The 24,654-nt window shown below is 41.3% G+C and overlaps 1 protein-coding gene and 1 long non-coding RNA gene across 2 annotated transcripts in view; one reads left to right on the top strand and one right to left on the bottom strand.

Annotated features, from left to right (window-relative positions):
* Positions 1-1,057: 1,057 nt before the first annotated feature.
* LOC145877090 (uncharacterized) lies at positions 1,058-15,661 on the bottom strand. The gene is made up of 2 exons (XM_082972388.1): positions 15,650-15,661; positions 1,058-2,268 (listed from the first exon to the last, which is right to left on the bottom strand). The coding sequence occupies exons 1-2, from the start codon at positions 15,659-15,661 to the stop codon at positions 1,240-1,242; spliced, it is 1,041 nt and encodes a 346-aa protein (XP_082828514.1). The 3' UTR covers positions 1,058-1,239.
* Positions 15,662-17,807: 2,146 nt separating this feature from the next.
* The window catches only part of LOC145877105 (uncharacterized), a 201,731-nt gene continuing 194,884 nt past the window's right edge, over positions 17,808-24,654 (top strand). The window contains exon 1 of the long non-coding RNA XR_014391573.1: positions 17,808-18,328. This is a non-coding gene — a long non-coding RNA (uncharacterized LOC145877105). The remainder of the gene's footprint in view (positions 18,329-24,654) is intronic.

A 24,654-nucleotide genomic window follows, 5' to 3' on the forward strand; every position in this document is an offset into this window, starting at 1 on the left:
GAAAAACGTGCAGTCAAAATAAATAAAGATCCATAGCAACGCACTAGCTAAACACAAAACACAAATCTTATATCCATTTGGGGGGAAATCAGGTTGAACCTGCTCCTGAAACTAACACAACAAAACAAAAAACACATGGAAATGGAGATATATTTTACCTCACTGGTTAGAGGACAACCTGCAGAAGACAGTCAGCTACATTTTGGAGTGATGCATTTAAATGTAGGGGTCCCTAAACAAAGGAACACAACACCTATTTGTCATAACTCATCGATGTCATGTGGATTTTTTTTTCTTTTTACCGTTGTTTTACCAGTTAAGTTGACTGAGAACACATTCTCATTTACAGCAACAACCTGGGGAATAGTTACAGGGGAGAGGAGGGGGATGAATGAGCCAATTGTAAGCTGGGGATGATTAGGTGGCCGTGATGGTCTGAGGGCCAGATTGGGAATTTAGCCAGGACACCGGGGTTAACACCCCTACTCTTACAATAAGTGCAATGGGATCTTTAATGACCTCAGAGAGTCAGGACACCCGTTTAACGTCCCATCCGAAAGACGGCACCCTACACAGGGCAGTCACTGCCCTGGGGCATTGGGATATTGTTTAGACCAGAGGAAAGAGTACCTCCGACTGGCCCTCCAGCAGCATATGGTCTCCCATCCAGGGACTGACCAGGACCAACCCTGCTTAGCTTCAGAAGCAAGCAAGCAGTGGGATGCAGGGTGGTATGCTGCTGGCAACAATTGTGCGAAAGGAGGAAGATGAGTTTACACGTCCTGTTAAAACGAACAGCTCAAAAACCACACGGAATCTGGGAATAATGTGTACATCCCTGGTTAGAGGACAATTTGTAGAAAACAGCTCGCTACATTTTGAAGTGTTGCATTTTGATTCCAGTGGGTCACCAACATGGTAAGTGTAACACAGCTCTTTTTTTGTTAGTCACTTTTTGTTAAATCACATAAATAGTAACTCTTCCATTTCAGAGCCTGGATTTTCCCCCTGAGGCTAATATCCATATCATGTTGAAATCAATAGAACAGGGGACAAACGTTTAGGGTTCTACATTGTGACATCATTAAAATACTCCTTCTACAATGTTAAAACATTCTACATTGTGACATCATTAAAATACTCCTACTACAATGTTTAAACATTCTACATTGTGACATCATTAAAATACTCCTACTACAATGTTAAAACATTCTACATTGTGACATTAATTCATTGATATCATGAAACAACTCCTTCATGAATTTTCTGATGTTTAATCAGAGATCTTTTATCAGAGTATCTCTTCCCACATTGATTACAGCTATGAGATTTCTCTCCTGTGTGTGTTCTCTGATGTGATACCAGGCTGTTTGACTGAGTAAAACTCTTCCCACATTCACCACAGCTATAAGGTTTCTCTCCTGTGTGTGTTCTCTGATGTGATACCAGGTTGGTTGACTGAGTAAAAGTCTTCCCACATTGATTACAGCTATAAGGTTTCTCTCCTGTGTGTATTCTCTGGTGTAAAGTCAGATAGAAAGATGTAGTAAAACTCTTCCCACATTGATCACAGCTATAAGGTTTCTCTCCTGTGTGTCTTCTCTGGTGCACTGTCAGCACTCCAGATCGACAAAAACTCTTCCCACATTGATCACAGCTATAAGATTTCTCTCCTGTGTGTGTTCTCTGGTGTAGTGTCAAAGTTCTAGATGCAGCAAAATTCTTCCCACATTGACCACAGCTATAAGGTTTATCTCCTGTGTGTATTCTCTGGTGAGCTGTCAGCTCTCCAGATCGAGCAAAACTCTTCCCACATTGATCACAGCTATAAGATTTCTCTCCTGTGTGTATTCTCTGGTGAGCTGTCAGCTCTCCAGATCGAGCAAAACTCTTCCCACATTGATCACAGCTATAAGGTTTCTCTCCTGTGTGTGTTCTCTGGTGTTGAGTCAGATGGCAAGATTGACCAAAACTCTTCCCACATTGACCACAGCTATAAGGTTTCTCTCCTGTGTGTGTTCTCTGGTGTAGAGTCAGACTGCTAGATGCAGCAAACCTCTTCCCACATTGACCACAGCTATAAGGTTTCTCTCCTGTGTGTATTCTCTGGTGTGAAGTCAGATGGCCAGATGTAGTAAAACTCTTCCCACATTCACCACAGCAATATGATTTCTCTCCTGTGTGTGTTCTCTGATGAATTTTAATGCCTGATGAGGTGAATCTCTTCCCACAGTCAGAGCAGCAGTGAGTTCTCTTCCCTGTGGATGTCTGCAGGTGTTTATTGAGGTGTTCTAATCTGGAGAGACTCTTCTCTGCCTCTTCAGCATCAAGAGGTTGTTGAGGCTCCCCAGAGGATCCACGATAGTTAAGTATCTCTCCTGTGTGAACAACAAAGTCAGACAGATGATTAAAGGCCCACAACAGCGGTAATCCACTGTAAAAGGTGATGCCAACAGCGGAGCCATGATGTTGGACAACAATTGACTTCTGTCATGAATATTAAAATTATTTGATATTTGTCTTAAAATGAGCAAGAATAGTCATATTTTGTCTTGTTTTCACATTCGTAGTAACATCAAAGATTGTAGGCTAGAAATAAGTTATTCATGTTGTTGAAACTCTAAGCAGTGTGCCAGACGACTTTTGGTCTCCAATATAGGCCCCATTCTGTATTTGCTAAAATTGTGGCACGAGGGCAATTTGATTGCAGAAACTCCTCCCTGCTAATGAGGAAACCGATAGTTATGGATGTAGTATATCTGCCTGGAGCAAAAATGGTGAGCAAAGATTTTAGTTTTTCACAATGTATTCTGAATGTGAATGGGGGAAACTCAGGGGAGTAACCTCCATTTCCAGGTTGCTTATGAGTTCATTTCACACTACCTTGGATTATAAGCAGGTATATCTCTCTGGTCACCCCTAAAGCCAACTCCTCCTTTGGTCGTCTCTCCTTCCAGTTCTCTGCTGCCAATGACTGGAACGAACTATAAAAATCTCTGAAACTGGAAACACTTATCTCCCTCACTAGCTTTAAGCACCAGCTATCAGAGCAGCTCCCAGATCACTGCACCTGTACATAGCCCATCTATAATTTAGCCCAAACTACTACCTCTTCCCCTACTGTATTTATTTATTTTGCTCCTTTGCACCATATTATTTATATTTTAACTTTGAACTTTCTTCAAATAACATATCTACCATTCCAGTGTTTTACTTGCTATATTGTACTTACTTTGCCACCATGGCCTTTTTTGCCTTTACCTCCCTTATCTCACATCATTTGCTCACATTGTATATAGTCTTATTTTTTTCTACTGTATCATTGATTGTATGTTGTTTTACTCCTAGTGTAACTCTGTGTTTTTGTATGTTGTCGAACTGCTTTGCTTTATCTTGGCCAGGTCGCAATTGTAAATGAGAACTTGTTCTCAACTTGCCTACCTGGTTAAATAAAGGTGAAATAAAAATAAATAAAAAAATAAAAAATTGTAAGGATATTTGAATGTCCTGTTTAATATAATGTTTGCTAAAGCATTAAGAATGATGTGTAATTATTGAAGAACTGCGTTAATGACAGTATCCATTTGGGTGTTGTCAATAAAGTTAAGATTTTATTTATTTATTTACAGAAACTAGAATATGCATATAATTATTAGCTTTGGATAGAAAACACTCCAAAGTTTCTAAAACGGTTTGAATGGTGTCTGTGAGTATAACAGAACTCATTTGGCAGGCCAAAACCTGAGAAGAGTCTGTACAGGAAGTGCCCTGTCTGACAATTTCTTGGCCTTCTTGATCATCTCTATTCAAAACAGGGGATCTCTGCTGTTACGTGACACTTCCTACGGCTCCCATGGGCTCTCAGAAGGCGGCAAAAAGCTGAATGGTGGCTTTGCAGGCCATGGCTGAAAAACATTAGCGCGTTTGGATAGTGGTCGGTCAGAATACTATGAGACTGAGGCGCGTGCACGAGTCGACTCCATGTTTACTTTCTCTCTCTTTGAACGAAAACAACCACTCCCGGTCAGAATATTATCGCTTTTATACGAGAAAAATGGCATAAAAATTGATTTTAAACAGCGGTTGACATGCTTCGAAGTACGGTAATGGAATATTTAATTTTTTTTGTCACGAAACGCGTCGGGCGCGTAACCCTTCGTCACCCTTGGATAGTGTCTTGAACGCACAAACAAAACGCCGCTATTTGGATATAACTATGGATTATTTTGAACCAAACCAACATTTGTTATTGAAGTAGAAGTCCTGGGAGTGCATTCTGACGAAGAACAGCAAAGGTAATAACATTTTTCTTATAGTAAATCTGACTTTGGTGAGGGCTAAACTTGGTGGGTGTCTAAATAGCTAGCCCTGTGATGCCGGGCTATCAACTTAGAATATTGCAAAATGTGCTTTCACCGAAAAGCTATTTTAAAATCGGACATAGCGAGTTCATAGAGGAGTTCTGTATATATAATTCTTAAAATAATTGTTATGTTTTTTGTGAACGTTTATCGTGAGTAATTTAGTAAATTCACCGGAAGTGTTCGGTGGGAATGCTAGTTCTGAACGTCACATGCTAATGTAAAAAGCTGGTTTTTGATATAAATATGAACTTGATTGAACAAAACATGCATGTATTGTTTAACATAATGTCCTAGGAGTGTCATCTGATGAAGATCATCAAAGGTTAGTGCTGCATTTAGCTGTGGTTTATTTTTTGTGACCTTATATGCTAGCTTGAAAAATGGGTGTCTGATTATTTCTGGCTGGGTACTCTGCTGACATAATCTAATGTTTTGCTTTCGCTGTAAAGCCTTTTTGAAATCGGACAGTGTGGTTAGATAAAGGAGAGTCTTGTCTTTAAAATGGTGTAAAATAGTCATATGTTTGAAAAATTGAAGTTTTTGTATTTTTGAGGAATTTGTAATTCGCGCCACGCCTATCATTGGATATTGGAGCAGGTGTTCCGCTAGCGGAACGTCTAGATGTAAGAGGTTAACACAGTGTCCAAAGAAGGGCCAGATGTATACAGAATGGTGTCGTCTGAGTAGAGGTGGATCAAGGAATCACCCGCAGCAAGAGCAACATCGTTGGTATATACAGAGAAAAGAGTCGGTGTGAGAATTGAACCCTGTGGTACCCCCACAGAAACTGCCAGAGGTCTGGACAACAGGCCCTCTGATTTGACACACTGAACTCTATCTAAGAAGTAGTTGGTGAACCAGGCGAGTCAGTCATTTGAGAAACCAAGGCTGTTGAGTCTGCCGATAAGAATACAGTGATTGACAGAGTCGAAAGCCTTGGCCAGGTCGAAGAAGAGGGCTGTACAGTACTGTCTTTTATCGATGGCGGTTATGATATCGTTTAGTACCTTGAGTGTGGCTGAGGTGCACCCGTGTCCAGCTCGGAAACCGGATTGCACAGTGGAGAAGGTACGGTGAGATTCAAAATGGTCAGTGATCTGTTTGTTAACTTGGATGTTGAAGACTTTAGAAAGGCAGGGCAGGATGGATATAGGTCTGTAACAGTTTGGGTCTAGAGTGTCACCCCCTTTGAAGAGGGGGATGACCGTGGAAGCGTTACAATCTTTAGGAATCTCGGACGATACGAAAGAGAGGTTGAACAGACTAGTAATAGGGGTTGCCACAATGGCAGTGGAACATTTTAGAAAGAGAGGGTCCAGATTGTCTATCTCAGCTGATTTTTACGGGACCAGGTTTTGCAGCTCTTTCAGAACATCTGCTATCTGGATTTGGGTGAAGGAGAAGCTGGGGAGGCTTGGGGAAGTAGCTTCGGGGGGTGGGGAGCTGTTGGCCGGGGTTGGGGTAGCCAGGAGGAAAGCATGGCCAGCCGTAGAGAAATGCTTATTGAAATTCTCGATTATCGTGGATTTATCGGTGGTGACAGTGTTTCCTAGCCTCAGTGCAGTGGGCAGCTGGGATGAGGTGCTCTTATTCTCCATGGACTTTACAGTGTCCCAAAATTTTTGGAGTTAAAGCTACAGGATGCAAATTTCTGTTTGAAAAAGCTAGCTTTTGCTTTCCTAACTGACTGTGTATTGGTTCCCGACTTCTCTGAAAAGTTGCATATCGCGGGGACTATTCGATGCTAGTGCAGTACGCAACAGGATGTTTTTGTGCTGGTCGAGGGCAGTCAGGTCTGGAGTGAACCAAGGGCTATATCTGTTGTTAGTTTTACAATTTTTGAAAGGGCCGTGCTTATTTAAGGTGGTGAGGAAATTACTTTTAAAGAACAACCAGGTATCCCAGTTTAGGTCACCTAACAGAATGAACTCTGAAGATAGATGGGGGGCAATCAATTCACATATGGTGTCCAGGGCAGCTGGGAGCTGAGGGGGGTCTATAACAGGCGGCAACAGTGAGAGACTTATTTCTGGAGAGATTCATTTTTTTAATTAGAAGCTCGAACTGTTTGGGCTTAGACCTGGAAAGTATGATAGAACATTGGAGGCCATCTCTGCAGTAGATTGCAACTCCTCCCCCTTTGGCAGTTCTATCTTGACGGAAAATGTTGTAGATGGGGATGGAAATTTCAGAATTTTTGGTGGCCTTCCAAAGCCAGGATTCAGACACGGCAAGGACATCAAGGTTGGCGGAGTGTGCTAAAGCAGTGAGTAAAACAAACTTAGGGAGGAGGCTTCTGATGTTAACATGCATGAAACCAAGGCTTTTACGGTTACAGAAGTCAACAAATGAGAGCGCCTGGGGACACACAGGGCCTGGCTTAACCTCTACATCACCCAAGGAACAGAGAAGTAGGATGAGGGAATGGTTAAAGGCTATCAGAACTGGTCGTCTAGTGCGTTTTGAACAGAGAATAAAAGGAGCAGATTTCTGGGCGTGGTAGGATAGATTCAAGGCATAATGTACAGACAGGGGTATGGTAGGGTGCGGGTACAGTGGAGGTAAACCTAGGCATTGAGTGACGATAAGAGAGGTTGCATTTCTGGAGGCACCAGTTATGCTAGGTGAGGTGTCAGGGAAATTGCAAGATTATGTTATAATGCTTGTATTGCATTATAATGGTTGTTTTATTTGACAGAATAGAGTATTTTGTTAACTATTGTGTGTGTTTTACTGAGGATGGGCCTCTATGAGGTAACACGGACAGAAGATTTACGATGTCTTTGGGTGATAAAACCTAAAGAGCATTCCAGAGAACATGAGTTAATGGTTCTATTCTATACCGTACCAGGAAGAGACGGTTCCAGTTTGGAGTAGGAGGACCAGACACTGGTCTTTACAATGAAAACTGCTGAAACAGCAGATGCTGTCTGCTATGTATTATAGATATCTTTCATACAAATGTTAACCTTGTGACCATTCTATGTATCGGTTGTTCGTCATGTAGGTTGAAAGGGGTGTATCTTGGCTATAAAAGATATTTGTACTTTTGTTTTGCCACTCTCAACGGATCATTAGAAAATGGTGAATCGTTGATAAGTCATTGCTATTGTAAAGATCTTATTATTAAAGATTTAGTTTAAGTATAACTCTAACTTGTGTGAAGTTTGTCTCTCCTCATTTGATAGTAAAGAAATTAACCACCACAGAGGTCACCGCATGTGTGGGAGGTGGGACAAAAGAGCTCTCTGAGGCATGTTGAGTGGGACGAGGGGCTCCGCAGTAAAATAAAACAATGATAACTACCCTAAACAACAGTATACAAGGCATATTGACATTAGAGAGACATAAAGAGAGGCAAAAAGCAATCACAAGTGTTGATTGGGAGAGCTAGCTAAGACAACAACGGGTAAGACAACAGTTAATCAGCTAAGACAACAACAACAGGTAAAATGGTGATGAATGGGCAGAGAGGGTCGATTAACTACACACAGGGCCTGAGTTCGAGGCTGGGGCCGACAGATAAACAAAACATACAAAATGGAGTACCGTGATTAATGAACAGTCCAGCAGGCATCAGCTATGTAGTCAAGTGATCATAGGGTCCAGTGATGGGAATATACGAAACAGGGAAGCCGGTAAGTAGTCGTTACTATGCTAGCCGGGAGATGCGCCTGGCTCGAGGCTAACTGGTGCTAACTTCGGGACAAGGGCGTCACCGACGTCCTGCAAAGGCCGGTTGAGGGCACATCGGACGGAATTACGTCGGCAGACCAGTCGTGATGGATCGGTGGAGCTCCGTGTTGACAAAGGGTACAGGCCAAGTGGCAAAATAGCTATTGTAGCTGGAGTAATTTTGTTTGCTAGCCGGGAGAAGCACCTGGCTCGAGGCTAACTGGTGCTAGCTTCGGGACAAGGGCGTTAGCCACTATAGCCAATCTGGTGCAAAGTTCCAGAGCTTACGGCAGGAATCCGGTGATGTATTGGCTTCTAGTCGTCTTAGTGAAGAGTCTGGGAGGAATCAGCTGTGTAGCCGAGTGATCATAGGGTCCACTGAGCAGGCCGGGAGATGGGCCTGGCTCAAGGCTAGCTTCGAGGCTGGGCCACTCGGTAGCAGCTAGCTAGCTGCGATTATCCAGTGTAATGGTCGGCTTGTCACCAAAAACACTCACAAACTTTTACAGATGCACAATCGAGAGCATCCTGTCGGGCTGTATCACCGCCTGGTATGGCAGCTGCTCCGCCCATAACCGAAAGGCTCTCCAGAGGGTAGTGAGGTCTGCACAACGCATCACCATCACCAGAAACGTTAGGAGCATAACATCAAAATTTACGAAGGCAAGCAGCAGCGGGAGGAGTAGGCTAAGGAAGAGGTTTTTTTCTGATGGTTAGGCTCTTATTTCAGAGGGGTGTCATCAATAGCCCATAATGACAAAGTGAAAACAGGTAAAAAACCAAAAGACCTTATTTACTTAAGTATTCAAACCCTTTGCTATGAGACTCAAAATTGCTTTCAGCTGCATCTTGTTTCCATGAATCATCCTTGAGATGTATCTACAACTTGTTCGGAGTCCACCTGTGGGAAATTCAATTGATTGGATATGATTTGGAAAGGCACACACCTGTCTATATAAGGTCCCAGAGTTGACAGTGCATGCAAAAACCAAGCCATGAGGTCGAAGGAATTGTCTGTAGAGCTCCGAGACAGGATTGTGTCGAGGCACAGATCTGGGGATGGGTCCCCAAGAACACAGTGGCCTCCATCATTCTTAAATGGAATACTCTTCCTAGAGCTGGTCACCCGGCCAAACTGAGCAATTGGGGGAGAAGGGCCTTGGTCAGGGAGGTGACCAAAAACCTGATGGTCACTCTGACAGAGCTCCAGAGTTCCTCTGTGGAGATGGGAGAACCTTCCAGAAGGACAACCATCTCTGCAGCACTCCACCAATCAGACCTTTATGGTACAGTGGCCAGACAGAAGCCACTCCTCAGTATAAAGCATATGACAGCCTGCTTGGAGTTTGACAAAAGGCACCTTAACCTCTCTAGGGTATGTGGGACGTCCCACCTACTCAACAGCCAGTGGAATCCCGTGGCGCAATATTCAAATACATTAGAAATGCTATTACTTCAATTTCTCAAACATATGACTATTTTACACCATTTTAAAGACAAGACTCTCATTAATCTAACCACACTGTCCGATTTCAAAAAGGCTTTACAACGAAAGCAAAACATTAGATTATGCCAGCAGAGTACCCAGCCAGAAATAATCAGACACCCATTTTTCATACTAGCATATAATGTCACATAAACCCAAACCACAGCTAAATGCAGCACTAACCTTTGATGATCTTCATCAGATGACACTCCTAGGACATTATGTTATACAATACATGCATGTGTTGTTCAATCAAGTTCATATTTATATCAAAAACCAGCTTTTTACATTAGCATGTGACGTTCAGAACTAGCATACCCACCGCAAACTTCCGGTGAATTTACTAAATTACTCACGATAAACGTTCACAAAAAACATAACAATTATTTTAAGAATTATAGATACAGAACTCCTTTATGCAATTGCTATGTCCGATTTTAAAATAGCTTTTCGGTGAAAGCACATTTTGCAATATTCTGAGTAGATAGCTCGCCATCACGGGCTAGCTATTTTGACACCCACCAAGTTTAGCCCTCACCAAACTCAGATTTACTATAAGAAAAATTGGATTACCTTTGCTGTTCTTCGTCAGAATGCACTCCCAGGACTTCTACTTCAATAACAAATGTTGGTTTGGTTCAAAATAATCCATAGTTATGTTCAAATATCCTCTGTTTTGTTCGTGCGTTCAAGACACTATCCGAAGGGTGACGAAGGGTGACGCGCCCGACGCGTTTCGTGACAAAAAATTTCTAAATATTCCATTACCGTACTTCGAAGCATGTCAACCGCTGTTTAAAATAAATTTTTATGCCATTTTTCTCGTAAAAAAAGCGATAATATTCCGACCGGGAAACCCTGTTTTCGTTCAAAGACGAAAAAATAAAAACATGGTGTCGGCTCGTGCACAGTCTCATTGTTCTCAGAGCGACCACTATCCAAATGCGCTAGTGTTTTTCAGCCATGGCCTGCAAAGTCATCATTCAATGTTCTGCCACCTTCCGAGAGCCTATGGGAGCCGTAGGAAGTGTCACGTTACAGCAAAGATCCTAAATGTTCAATAAACAGAGCCAAGAAGTCCAAGGAATGGTCAGAGAGGGTACTTCCTGTTTGGAATCTTCTCAGGTTTTTGCCTGCCATATGAGTTCTGTTATACTCACAGACACCATTCAAACAGTTTTAGAAACTTTAGGGTGTTTTCTATCCAAATCAAACAATTATATGCATATTCTAGTTTCTGGGCAGTAGTAATAACCAGATTAAATCAGGTACGTTTTTTATCCGGCCGTGCAAATACTGCCCCCTACACTAGAGAGGTTAAGACTCTAAGACCATGAGAAACAAGAGTCTCTGGCTTGATGAAACCAAGATTGAACTCATTGGCCTGACTGCCAAGAGTCACGTCTAGAGGAAACCTGGCACTATCCTTATGGTGAAGCATGGTGGTGGCAGCATCATGCTGTGGGGATGTTTTTCAGCAGCAGGGACTGGGAGACTAGTCCGGAAAGTATTATGTGAAATTATTTTGATGTGATATTTAAATATTGTGTGAAATTATTCTGAATTGATATGAAAGTACATCAATTTATGCTTCTAGAAATGTATCTTAATTGAGAATCGATTCACATTTAGATGGAATAGTTGACTATTTTAGCTACCAGAGCCAGTCTACCTCTGAAAATAACATTCAGTCCTTGGACCTTGAGGAGTAACGGGGGCAGCAATCAGCAGTAGAAACAATAACAAAGCGTACTCCCTGCCCGTTTCGGTAAAAAGCTGAGGGATGGGGCTGGAGAAATGTAACCATTCATGATATCAACATTATAGTTTTAACCATGTTTTGAGGATATACAGTGTTTGTTTATATTTACTGACAAACATTGGAGTAAATAAAAGCTTATATTTTGGGTTCTGATGGGGTACGACAGTTGAACTAAGCTCATGAGGCATTTATAAGTGATTTCTTCAAGAAACAGATGGGTACATATCATTAATGTATAAGTCCCTAAATGGATGTAACAACTGCTGATTGCCACTTTAAGAGAACATATTGGGCTAATCTAATAGGAGATATTGAGGACTACAGTATTTCAGGCATTGTCATTGGATGCATTTGATCAATTGTTAACGTTTTGTTGATGGTCCACTCTTGATGTTCTACACGTTACAGTGAAGCTTCAGCCATTCCTACAGAACAACATTAAAGTGTAGAACCCCTTTACTGCAGAGACGGTTCAACGACTGCAGAGACGGTACTTACTGGTGTTAAACACATCTCCAACCTCCTCTTCTTCCTCCAATGTGACAGTCATCTCCCCCTCCTCCTCTTTCACTCCAAAAACGACATCCTCCTCTTCTTTTACTGTAACATCCTCCTCCTCTTTCACTCTGAACGCGTCTTTCTCTTCTTCTTTCACGGTAACAGCCTCACCCTCTACTTGTTTTTGTATTGTAACATCTTTCTCTTCCTCCTCCTCTTTCACGAGAGCTTCTTTCTCCGTCCAGCAGACCTCCTCTTCTTTAACAGGAGGAGAGTAGCTTAGTGAACTCATGGTCGGTATGTTAGCTAGTTAGCATTAGCGACTAGGCTAGTTCTAAGCTAACTTAGCAAACCAGCTAGCTGACAAACAACGTAAATATATAATTAAATGGGCCAACAAGTACATACGACAGAAGTGTGTTTAATACACAGCGACTAATATACACCAAAACAGTGTAAAGAGCGTGAATGTTGTAGCTATGTTTGCTAGAAAGCTACCGAGGTGTCTGACTAGCTGTTGTTGTTGAAGGAGCGTCCCGTCCACTAGATTATACGTCACACTGGCAGCATCGCCTGAACCTAAAAGACGCACATCGCCATCTGCTGACTGGACTGGGCAACGCAGTTGAGGAACCAAACGTTTATTTTTAATTTATTTCATAAACGTTAAATATTATACTAAGTCGTTCAAAGAGAAGCATGTGTTGATTGTTTTAAATTCTCACTCATTAAAAACGAATCAAACTTTACACCCACTACATATTTGCATTGAACCATACTTCTGACATGGATCATTTTGACCCCAGAGGCATATCTTTTATCATAGCCAAAATGTAGTTTATTCAATTCTTAATGACTTTGTCAATCAACTTGTTCTTAATAAATCTAAATCATGGTTTAGTGTTTCTGTATCAATATGGACTTTTAACAAATTCAAATCCTTTGGAGTCATTTTGACCCCAGCCAAAAGCACCTTTGATAAATAGGACGTTTATTTCAAATCAAAATCACATTTTATTGGTCACATCACATGTTGAGCAGATGTTATTGCAGGTGTAGCAAAATGCTTGTGTTTCTAGCTCCGACAGTGCAGTAATATCTAACAAATAATATCTAACAATTTGACAACATAGACCCAATACACAAATCTAAGTATTTGAATCTAGGTTTCTCTGTAGATATGACAAATCTGTTGTTCTGCCCCTGAACAAGGCAGTTCTGTTCATAGGCTGTCATTGAAAATAAGAATTTGTTCTTAACTGACTTGCCTAGTTAAATAAAGGTTAACATGTTTTGTTGTTGAAAACTCTACACAATCCCAAAGCAGGTTTTTAGACATTTTTACAAATGTACTTAAGTATTCAGACCCTTTGCTATGAGACTCAAAATTGAGTTCAGATGCATCCTGATTCCATTAATCATCCTTGAGATGTTTCTACAACTTGATTGGAGTCCACCTGTGGTAAATTAAATTGGTTGGACATGATTTAGAAAGGCACACACCTCTCTATATAAGGTTCACAGTGCATGTCAGAGTAAAAACCAAGCCATGAGGTCAAAGGAATTGTCCATAGAGCTCTGAGACATTATTGTGTCAAGGCACAGATCTGGGGAAAGGTACCAAAAAATGTCTGCAAGAACACAGTGGCCTCCATCATTCTGAAATGGAAGAAGTTTGGAACCACCAAGACTCTTCCTAGAGCTGGCCGCCCGGCCAAACTGAGCAATCGGGGGAGAAGGGCCTTGGTCAGGGAGGGGACCAAGAATCCGATGGTCACTCTGACAGAGCTCCAGAGTTACTCTGTGGAGATGGGAGAACCTTCCAGAAGGACCATCATCTCTGCAGCACTCCACCAATCAGGCCTTTATGGTAGAGAGGACAGACAGAAGCCACTCCTCAGTAAAAGGCACATGACAGCCCACTTGGAGTTTGCCAAAAGGCACCTAAAGGACTCTGAGACCATGAGAAACAAGATTCTCTGGTCTGATTAAACCAAGATTGAACTCTTTGGCCTGAATGCCATGTGTCACGTCTGGAGGAAAATTGGCACCATCCCTACGGTGAAGCATGGTGGTGGCAGCATCATGCTGTGGGGATGTGTTTCAGCAGCAGTGCAAATTGTCCACTGATATTGGTATAACTTCTCACCCCTTTTGGCTGTATGAAAGTTAATTTCCCCTCAGACACACATTTGTTCTTTGATATTATGAAGCTCATTTGTGTAGAATGTACTTTTCCCCACCTCTTTATTTTTTTTTCAAGAGAAAAACTGCTGATGCACATTTCTAAATGACACCTTGTCTATTCTTCTATTCTAACTCTCAACAGTAAGTTTAGACCCCGACTGATTTAAATATATATATATATATTATTTATTACAAACAACACAAGGAAGGGGTAACATTAAAGTATTAGAACATGAAGGACAAACAATACAGCATCAAGACACTATCAAACATGTATCAGTCTGTCCACAACAGAGCCATCCTTATGTGTGAGGGTGCATGTGCATGATAGTGATATATACAGCAGAGCCATCCTTATGTGTGAGGGTGCGTGTGCATGATAGTGATATATACAACAGAGCCATCCTTATGTGTGAGGGTGCGTGTGCATGATAGTGATATATACAACAGAGCCATCCTTATGTGTGAGGGTGTGTGTGCATGATAGTGATATATACAACAGAGCCATCCTTATGTGTGAGGGTGCGTGTGCATGATAGTGATATATACAACAGAGCCATCCTTATGTGTGAGGGTGCGTGTGCATGATAGTGGTATATACAGCAGAGCCATCCTTATGTGTGAGGGTGCGTGGGCATGATAGTGATATATACAACAGAGCCATCCTTATGTGTGAGGATGCGTGTGCATGATAGTGATATATACAACAGAGCCATCCTTATGTGTGAGGGTGCGTGTGCATGATAGTGATATATACAACAGAGCCATCCTTATGTGTGAGGGTGCGTGTGCATGATAGTGATATATACAACAGAGCCATCCTTATGTGTGAGGGTGCGTGTGCATGATAGTGATATATACAACAGAGCCATCCTTATGTGTGAGGGTGCGTGTGCATGATAGTGATATATACAACAGAGCCATCCTTATGTGTGAGGGTGCGTGGGCATGATAGTGATATATACAACAGAGCCATCCTTATGTGTGAGGGTGCGTGTGCATGATAGTGATATATACAACAGAGCCATCCTTATGTGTGAGGGTGCGTGTGCATGATAGTGATATATACAACAGAGCCATCCTTATGTGTGAGGGTGCGTGTGCGTCCCCACAGTTCCCTAATAGCTGTCCCTCAACCCTCCAAGATCCCCCCACAGTTCCCCAATAGCTGTCCCTCAACCCTCCAATATCTCCCCACAGTTCCCCAATAGCTGTCCCTCAACCCTCCAAGATCCCCCCACAGTTCCCCAATAGCTGTTCCTCAACCCTCCAAGATCCCCCCACAGTTCCCCAATAGCTGTCCCTCAACCCTCCAAGATCCCCCCCACAGTTCCCCAATAGCTGTCCCTCAACCCTCCAAGATCCCCCCACAGTTCCCCAATAGCTGTTCCTCAACCCTCCATGATCCCCCCCACAGTTCCCCAATAGCTGTTCCTCAACCCTCCAAGATCCCCCCACAGTTCCCCAATAGCTGTTCCTCAACCCTCCAAGATCCCCTCCACAGTTCCCCAATAGCTGTCCCTCAACCATTCGAGACCCCTCCCACATTCCCCCCTAATAAAAAAAGACAGTTAATTCCATTCCCCTAAGTATTGAACTAAAGCCATTTCAGATCTTTTTTAAAAGATTGGGGAATTTTTTACAATTTTGAAATAATATGTCTTGTTTTACTCGTACCTCAGCCAGCATTGTGAATGGTTAGGAAATAATATGTCATGTTTTACTCGTACCTCAGCCAGCATTGTGAATGGTTAGGAAATAATATGTCATGTTTTACTAGTACCTCAGCCAGCATTGTGAATGGTTAGGAAATAATATGTCATGTTTTACTCGTACCTCAGCCAGCATTGTGAATGGTTAGGAAATAATATGTCATGTTTTACTCGTACCCCAGCCAGCATTGTGAATGGTTAGGAAATAATATGTCATGTTTTACTAGTACCTCAGCCAGCATTGTGAACGGTTAGGAAATAATATGTCATGTTTTACTCGTACCTCAGCCAGCATTGTGACTGGTGTCTGATGCAGTGACATACTAGACCATGGCAGTAAATCTAATACTTAGGTGTTTTTAGTCATGCATGAAAGGTCTGGGGTGGTTCTGTGGTTATAAGTTACTGACCTTGGAATACATTTCTGGCCATGCTGACAGGGTCTGAATTAAACCCAATGTCCACCTGGTACACTGACAGGGTCTGAATCAAACCCAATGTCCACCTGGTACACTGGCAGGGTCTGAATCAAACCCAATGTCCACCTGGTACACTGACAGGGTCTGAATCAACCCAATGTCCATCCGGTACACTGGCAGGGTCTGAATCAACCCAATGTCCACCTGGTACACTGACAGGGTCTGAATCAAACCCAATGTCCACCTGGTACACTGGCAGGGCCTGAATCAAACCCAATGTCCACCTGGTACACTGACAGGGTCTGAATCAACCCAATGTCCACCTGGTACACTGACAGGGTCTGAATCAAACCCAATGTCCACCTGGTACACTGACAGGGTCTGAATCAACCCAACGTCCACCTGGTACACTGGCAGGGTCTGAATCAACCCAATGTCCACCTGGTACACTGACAGGGCCTGAATCAACCCAATGTCCACCTGGTACACTGACAGGGCCTGAATCAACCCAATGTCCACCTGGTACACTGGCAGGGTCTGGATCAACCCAAGGTCCACCTGGTACACTGACAGGGTCTGAATCAAACCCAATGTTAAGGGGAGGGAAGATTGGTCTGATAAATTTTATTATTATTTTAATGGATGAAAAATGTGCTTTCTTTAAAAAACAAGGACATTTCTAAGTGACCCCAAACTTTTGAACGGTAGTATATATCTACATGATGTATTGTTACACCATGTAGGAGCAGTATAGACCTAGTCTGTTCATTATATACATCTACATGATGTATTGTTACACCATGTAGGAGCAGTATAGACCTAGTCTGTTCATTATATACATCTACATGATGTATTGTTACACCATGTAGGAGCAGTATAGACCTAGTCTGTTCATTATATACATCTACATGATGTATTGTTACACCATGTAGGAGCAGTATAGACCTAGTCCTATAGCTAGTCCTATATTATTTTAAACTAATACAATTGTTCAGAAAAAGAGATTTAATTTAACATGTAATTCTCAAAAGGTAGGGGTCTGAATTATTGCCACCCATGTTTTCAATACTCCAGCACCCTCCCCTTGGGAGGATAATGACACTGAAATGTTTTATGAGTCTGAAGACTGAGATGGCAATTGAAAATGTTGATTTTGTGCCCAATTAACCATTTCTTTGTGGATGTTGATGTGTCTTGCTGGAAGATCCTCTTATGGCCAAGTCTCAGCCTCCTAGCAGAGAGGTAACCAGGTTTTGGGCTAAAATATCCTGGTAGTGGGTAAAGTTTATTTATTTATTTTATACAGTAATTTTTGCTCATCTTTATCAAGGGTATCAATAACTAGGTGCTTATTTTGATATCTAGTTATTTCACTGAATCAGAAATACAGATGTGGAGTAGAGGTTAAGTTTGTTTTAAATTCTCATAAAAAAAATCTGAACTAATCAAACAACACTTGTTGCTCTTTATACGTGTTGATATAATATTCATATTTAATGGAGAGGAAAAAAACGTTTCCCTAAAATGCTTTATAATATTATAATTCAATGAAGAATAAAAATAGTTTTCCCTCCTCAACTGCGTTTCCTCCCTCCAGACAGCAGATGGCGATATGTGTCTTTCAGGCGATGTTTCTAGTGTGACGTATAATCTAGTGGACGGAACTCTTCTTCAACAACTGCAGCCACCTCGGTAGCTCGCTAGCCGACAAAGTCGGAACATTCAAGTTCTTTAGGCAATTTCGTGGTTTATTTGCTACTATGATTTAAACATACTTATGTGGAAACAACTAGCTACCCCATTTAATTTAATATTTACGTTGTAAGTCAACTAGCTGGGTGGTTAAGTTAGCACTAGTCTAGTCGCTAATGCTAACTAGCTATTATCCCCGACCATGAGTTCACTAAGCTACTCTCCTCCTGTTAAAGAAGAGGTCTGCTGGACGGAGAAAGAAACTCTGGTGAAAGAGGAGGAAGAAGAGAAAGATGTTACAATACAAAAACAAGAAGTAGAGGGTGAGGCTGTTACCGTGAAAGAAGAAGAGAAAGACGTTTCAGTGAAAGAAGAAGAGAAAGACGCGTTCAGAGTGAAAGAGGAGGAGGATGTTACTGTGAAAGAAGATGAAGACGTTTTTGGAATGAAGGATGAAGAGGGGGAGATTACTGTCACATTAGAGGAGGACGAAGAAGAGAAGACTGGAGAATTGATTATTACCAGTAAATACAGTGAGTACTATCTAATAAAACAGGGACATTGATCTGATTAACACCAGTAAATACAGTGAGTACTATCTAATAAAACAGGGACATTGATCTGATTAACACCAGTAAATACAGTGAGTACTATCTTATAAAACAGGGACATTGATCTGATTAACACCAGTAAATACAGTGAGTACTATCTAATAAAACAGGGACATTGATCTGGTTAACACCAGTAAATACAGTGAGTACTATCTAATAAAACAGGGACATTGATCTGATTAACACCAGTAAATACAGTGAGTACTATCTTATAAAACAGGGACATTGATCTGATTAACACCAGTAAATACAGTGAGTACTATCTTATAAAACAGGGACATTGATCTGATTAACACCAGTAAATACAGTGAGTACTATCTAATAAAACAGGGACATTGATCTAATTAACACCAGTAAATACAGTGAGTACTATCTAATAAAACAGGGACATTGATCTGATTAACACCAGTAAATACAGTGAGTACTATCTAATAAAACAGGGACATTGATCTGATTAACACCAGTAAATACAGTGAGTACTATCTAATAAAACAGGGACATTGATCTGATTAACACCAGTAAATACAGTGAGTACTATCTAATAAAACAGGGACATTGATCTGATTAACACTAGTAAATACAGTGAGTACTATCTAATAAAACAGGGACATTGATCTTTTATTTTATTTTTTATTTCACCTTTATTTAACCAGGTAGGCAAGTTCAGAACAAGTTCTCATTTACAATTGTGACCTGGCCAAGATAAAGCAAAGCAGTTCGACAACATACAACAACACAGAGTTACACGTGGAGTAAAACAAACATACAGTCAATAATACAGTAGAAAAATAAGTCTATATACAATGTGAGCAAATGAGGTGAGATAAGGCAGGTAAAAGCAAGATTTTTGTAGTTCGTTCCAGTCATTGGCAGCAGAGAACTGGAAGAAGAGGCGGCCGAAGGAGGAATTGGCTTTGGGGGTGACCAGGGAGATATACCTGCTGGAGTGCGTGCTACAGGTGGGTGCTGCTATGGTGACCAGCGAGCTGAGATAAGGGGGGACTTTACCTAGCAGGGTCTTGTAGATGACCTGGAGCCAGTGGGTTTGGCGACGAGTATGAAGCGAGGGCCAGCCAACGAGAGCGTACAGGTCGCAGTGATGGGTAGTATATGGGACTTTGGTGACAAAACGGATGGCACTGTGATAGACTGCATCCAATTTATTGAGTAGGGTATTGGAGGCTATTTTGTAAATGACATCGCCGAAGTCGAGGATCGGTAGGATGGCCAGTTTTATGAGGGTATGTTTGGCAGCATGAATGAAAGATGCTTTGTTGCGAAATAGGAAGCCAATTCTAGATTTAACTTTGGATTGGAGATGCTTATAGTGAGTCTGGAAGGAGAGTTTAGTCTAACCAGACACCTAGGTATTTGTAGTTGTCCACATATTCTTAGTCAGAACTGTCCAGAGTAGTGATGCTGGACGGACGGGCAGGTGCAGGCAGCGATCGGTTGAAGAGCATGCATTTAGTTTTACTTGTATTTAAGAGCAGTTGGAGGCCACGGAAGGAGAGTTGTATGGCATTGAAGCTCGTCTGGAGGGTTGTTAACACAATGTCCAAAGAAGGGCCAGAAGTATACAGAATGGTGTCGTCTGCGTAGAGGTGGATCATAGAATCACCAGCAGCAAGAGCGACATCATTGATGTATACAGAGAAGAGAGTCGGCCCAAGAATTGAACCCTGTGGCACCCCCATAGAGACTGCCAGAGGTCTGGACAACAGGCCCTCCGATTTGACACACTGAACTCTATCAGAGAAGTAGTTGGTGAACCAGGCGAGGTAGTCATTTGAGAAACCAAGGCTGTTGAGTCTGCCGATGAGGATGTGGTGATTGACAGAGTCGAAAGCCTTGGCCAGGTCAATGAATACGGCTGCACAGTATTGGTTCTTATCGATGGCGGTTAAGATATCGTTTAGGACCTTGAGCGTGGCTGAGGTGCACTTGCTGTTTGAGGTGAAGAAACATTTGCTTTGAGATGCTCCACAACTCATTAGTGGTGGTGCATTAACTTCTATGGGCTACGTGGGACGCTAGCGTCCCACCCCCGGTACACACTATCAACAGCCAGTGAAATATCAAGGGCGCCAAATTTGAAAACAATTAAATATCATAATTCAAATTTCTCAAACATACAACTATCTTACACCCTTTGAAAGATAAACATCTCCTTAATCTAACCACGTTGTCCGATTTCAAAAAGGCTTTACGGCGAAAGCATAAAGTTAGATTATGTTAGGACAGTACATTGACAAAACATTACATACAGCTATTTTCAATGCAAAGACAGGCGTCACCAAAAGCAGAAAACCAGCAAAAATTATGCACTAACCTTTGACAATCTTCATCAGATGACACTCCTAGGACATTATGTTAGACAACACATGCATTTTTTGTTCTATCAAGTTTATATTTATATCCAAAAACAGAATTTTACAATGGCGGTGATGTTCAGAAAATATTTTCCGTCCAATACCACCAGTGAATCAGCACAACAAATTAAAATATTACTATTCAAAAACATTGGTAAAATATAATATTGTCATTCAAAGAATTATAGATTAACATCTCGTGAATGCAACCGCATTGCCAGATTCAAAAATAACTTTACAAAAATAACTAGTGGTTTCCTCATTACCAGATATACTACATCCATAACTAGTGGTTTACTCATTACCAGATATACTACATCCATAACTAGTGGTTTCCTCATTAGCAGATATACTACATCCATAACTAGTGGTTTCCTCATTACCAGATATACTACATCCATAACTAGTGGTTTCCTCATTACCAGATATACTACATCCATAACTAGTGGTTTCCTCATTAGCAGATATACTACATCCATAACTAGTGGTTTCCTCATTACCAGATATACTACATCCATAACTAGTGGTTTCCTCATTACCAGATATACTACATCCATAACTAGTGGTTTCCTCATTACCAGATATACTACATCCATAACTAGTGGTTTCCTCATTACCAGATATACTACATCCATAACTAGTAGTTTCCTCATTACCAGATATACTACATCCATAATTTGTAAGTCGCTCTGGATAAGAGCTTCTGCTAAATGACTTAAATGTAATGTAAATGTAATAACTATCGGTTTCCTCATTAGCAGGGAGGAGTTTCTGCGCATTGCCCTCATGCCGCAATTTTAGCAAACACAGAAAGGGGCCTATATTGGAGACCAAAAGTCGTCTGGCACACTGCTTAGAGTTTCAACAACATGAATAACTTATTTCTAGCCTGCAATCATCGATTTCACTACTAATGTGAAAACAAGACAAAATATAACTTTTCTTGCTCATTTTAAGGCAAATATCAAATAATTTTAACATTCATTACAGACGTCAATTGTTGTCCAATATCATGGCTCCGCTGTTGGCATCACCTTTTACAGTGGGTTACCGCTGTTGTGGGCCTTTAATCATCTGTCTGACTTTGTTGTTCACACAGGAGAGAGACGGGACTATCGTGGATCCTCTGGGGCGCCTCAACAACCTCGTGATGCTGAAGAGGCAGAGAAGAGTCTCTCCAGATCAGAACACCTCAAGAAACACCTGCAGAGATCCACAGGGAAGAGAACTCACTGCTGCTCTGACTGTGGGAAGAGATTCACCTCATCAGGCATTAAAATGCATCAGAGAACACACACAGGAGAGAGATCTTACAGCTGTGATCAATGTGGGAAGAGTTTTAGTCAATCTGAAACTCTGAGAGTGCACCAGAGAATACACACAGGAGAGAAACCTTATAGCTGTGATCAATGTGGGAAGAGTTTTACTATATCTAGCTCTCTGACTGTACACCAGAGAACACACACAGGAGAGAAACCTTATAACTGTGATCAATGTGGGAAGAGTTTTGGTCGATCTGGCCATCTGGTATCACACCAGAGAACACACACAGGAGAGAAACCTTATATCTGTGGTCAATGTGAGAAGAGTTTTATTTCATCTGGCCAGCTGACTTTACACCAGAGAACACACACAGGAGAGAAACCTTATAGCTGTGATCAATGTGGGAAGAGTTTTGTTTCATCTGGCCAGCTGACTTTACACCAGAGAACACACACAGGAGAGAAACCTTATATCTGTGGTCAATGTGGGAAGAGTTTTGTTTCATCTAGCGGTCTGACAGTACACCAGAGAACACACACAGTAGAGAAATCTTATAGCTGTGACCAGAGATAATCTGATTAAAGATCTCTGATCAAACATCAGAAAATACATGAAGGAGTTGTTTCATGATATCAATGAATTAATGTCACAATGTAGAATGTTTTAACATTGTAGGAGTATTTTAATGATGTCACAATGTAGAACCCTAAACGTTTGTCCCCTGTTCTATTGATTTCAACATGATATGGATTTTAGCCTCAGGGGGGAAAATCCAGGCTCTGAAATGGAAGAGTTACTATTTATGAGATTTAACAAAAAGTGACTAACAAAAAAAGAGCTGTGTTACACTTACCACGTTGGTGACCCACTTGAATCAAAATGCAACACTTCAAAATGTAGCTAGCTGTTTTCTACAAATTGTCCTCTAACCAGTGATGTACACATTATTCCCAGATTCCATGTGGTTTTTGAGCTGTTAGTTTTAACAGGACGTGCAACCTCATCTCCCTTCTTTCACACAAATGATTTCAACATGATATCGATGAGTTATGACAAAAAAGTGTTGTGTGCCTTTGTTCAGTGACCCCTACATTTAAATGCATCACTCCAAAATGTAGCTGACTGTCTTCTGCAGGTTGTCCTCTAATCAGTGAGGTAAAATATATCTCCCATTCCCTTGTTTTAGTTGTGTTAGTTTCAACACGTACAACCTGATTTCCCCCCTAATCGATATCAGTGATATATCACAAACTGTTTCTGCATATTGGTTATTGATTTGGACACGTTAAAACTGTGTTTTGACATTGGGCTATCCCACCTAGCAAAATGTAATTGAAAAGACTTTGAATATAAGACATGCAATCAAATATTTAATATTTACATTATGTACAATTCATGTAACATTTAGTAATGATAATTCTTCATGTAACCAACTGACAATTTTTGCTACAATTATATTGACATTGTTTCCCTGCTTTTAGAATATCAGGGTTCATTCTCAGATGTGCCAACCCAAATGTACTAGAGCATGACATTGGGGACTGGGCCCCGATCCAACAACATGCCTATCTAGTGAACCCTGAAAAGAGAGAGAAGCTCCACAGTGAGGTGGAAAGTTACTATGGATATTGCAGGAGTTTCCTCTTGAAATCAGACATGTCTGTGGTGAGGACAACTTGGTTGCTGATTGTCTCAAGGGTGGGCAGTTAAAAAGTTTTGTGTTTTGTGTTTAGCCAGTCCGTTGCCATGGATCACAATTTATTTTGACTGCATGTTTTTCCGTATTGGAGATGAGTTTTGTTTGGGCTTGTTCCAAGTGGATGAGAGTTCTAGAAGCTAGTGAGTTTTAGGAAGACTAGAGTTCTAGAAGCTAGTGAGTTTTAGGAAGACGAGAGTTCTAGAAGCTAGTGAGTTTTAGGAAGACTAGAGTTCTAGAAGCTAGTGAGTTTTAGGAAGACTAGAGTTCTAGAAGCTAGTGAGTTTTAGGAAGACGAGTGTTCTAGAAGCTAGTGAGTTTTAGGAAGACGAGAGTTCTAGAAGCTAGTGAGTTTTAGGAAGAGGAGAGTTCTAGAAGCTAGTGAGTTTTACATTTTTTTTACATTTTTGTCATTTAGCAGACGCTCTTATCCAGAGCGACTTACAGTAGTGAATGCATACATTTCATACAATTTCATAATTTTTTTGCTGGCCCCCCGTGGGAATCAAACCCACAACCCTGGTGTTGCAAACACCACGCTCTACCAACTGAGCTACAGGGAAGGCTGTAGGAAGATGAGTTCTAGAAGCTAGTGAGTTTTAGGAAGACGAGTGTTCTAGAAGCTAGTGAGTTTTAGGATTCTATGGAAAGAAAAAGGAGAAAAGATACGATTGTATATTATTATTTAGAAATACGTGTTTTTTTCTTGTTTTTAATTGTTGACATCCAGTAGACACCATGTTAGCCTTCCCTGTAGCTCAGTTGGTAGAGCATGGTGTTTGCAACGCCAGGGTTGTGGGTTCGATTCCCACGGGGGGCCAGCACAGAAAAAAAAAAAAAAAAAAAATGTATGAAATGTATGCATTCACTACTGTAAGTCGCTCTGGATAAGAGCGTCTGCTAAAATGACTAAAATG

Source organism: Salmo salar, unplaced genomic scaffold, assembly GCF_965601325.2.
Source record: "Salmo salar unplaced genomic scaffold, fSalSal1 ptg000686l, whole genome shotgun sequence".
Taxonomy (NCBI): domain Eukaryota; kingdom Metazoa; phylum Chordata; class Actinopteri; order Salmoniformes; family Salmonidae; genus Salmo; species Salmo salar.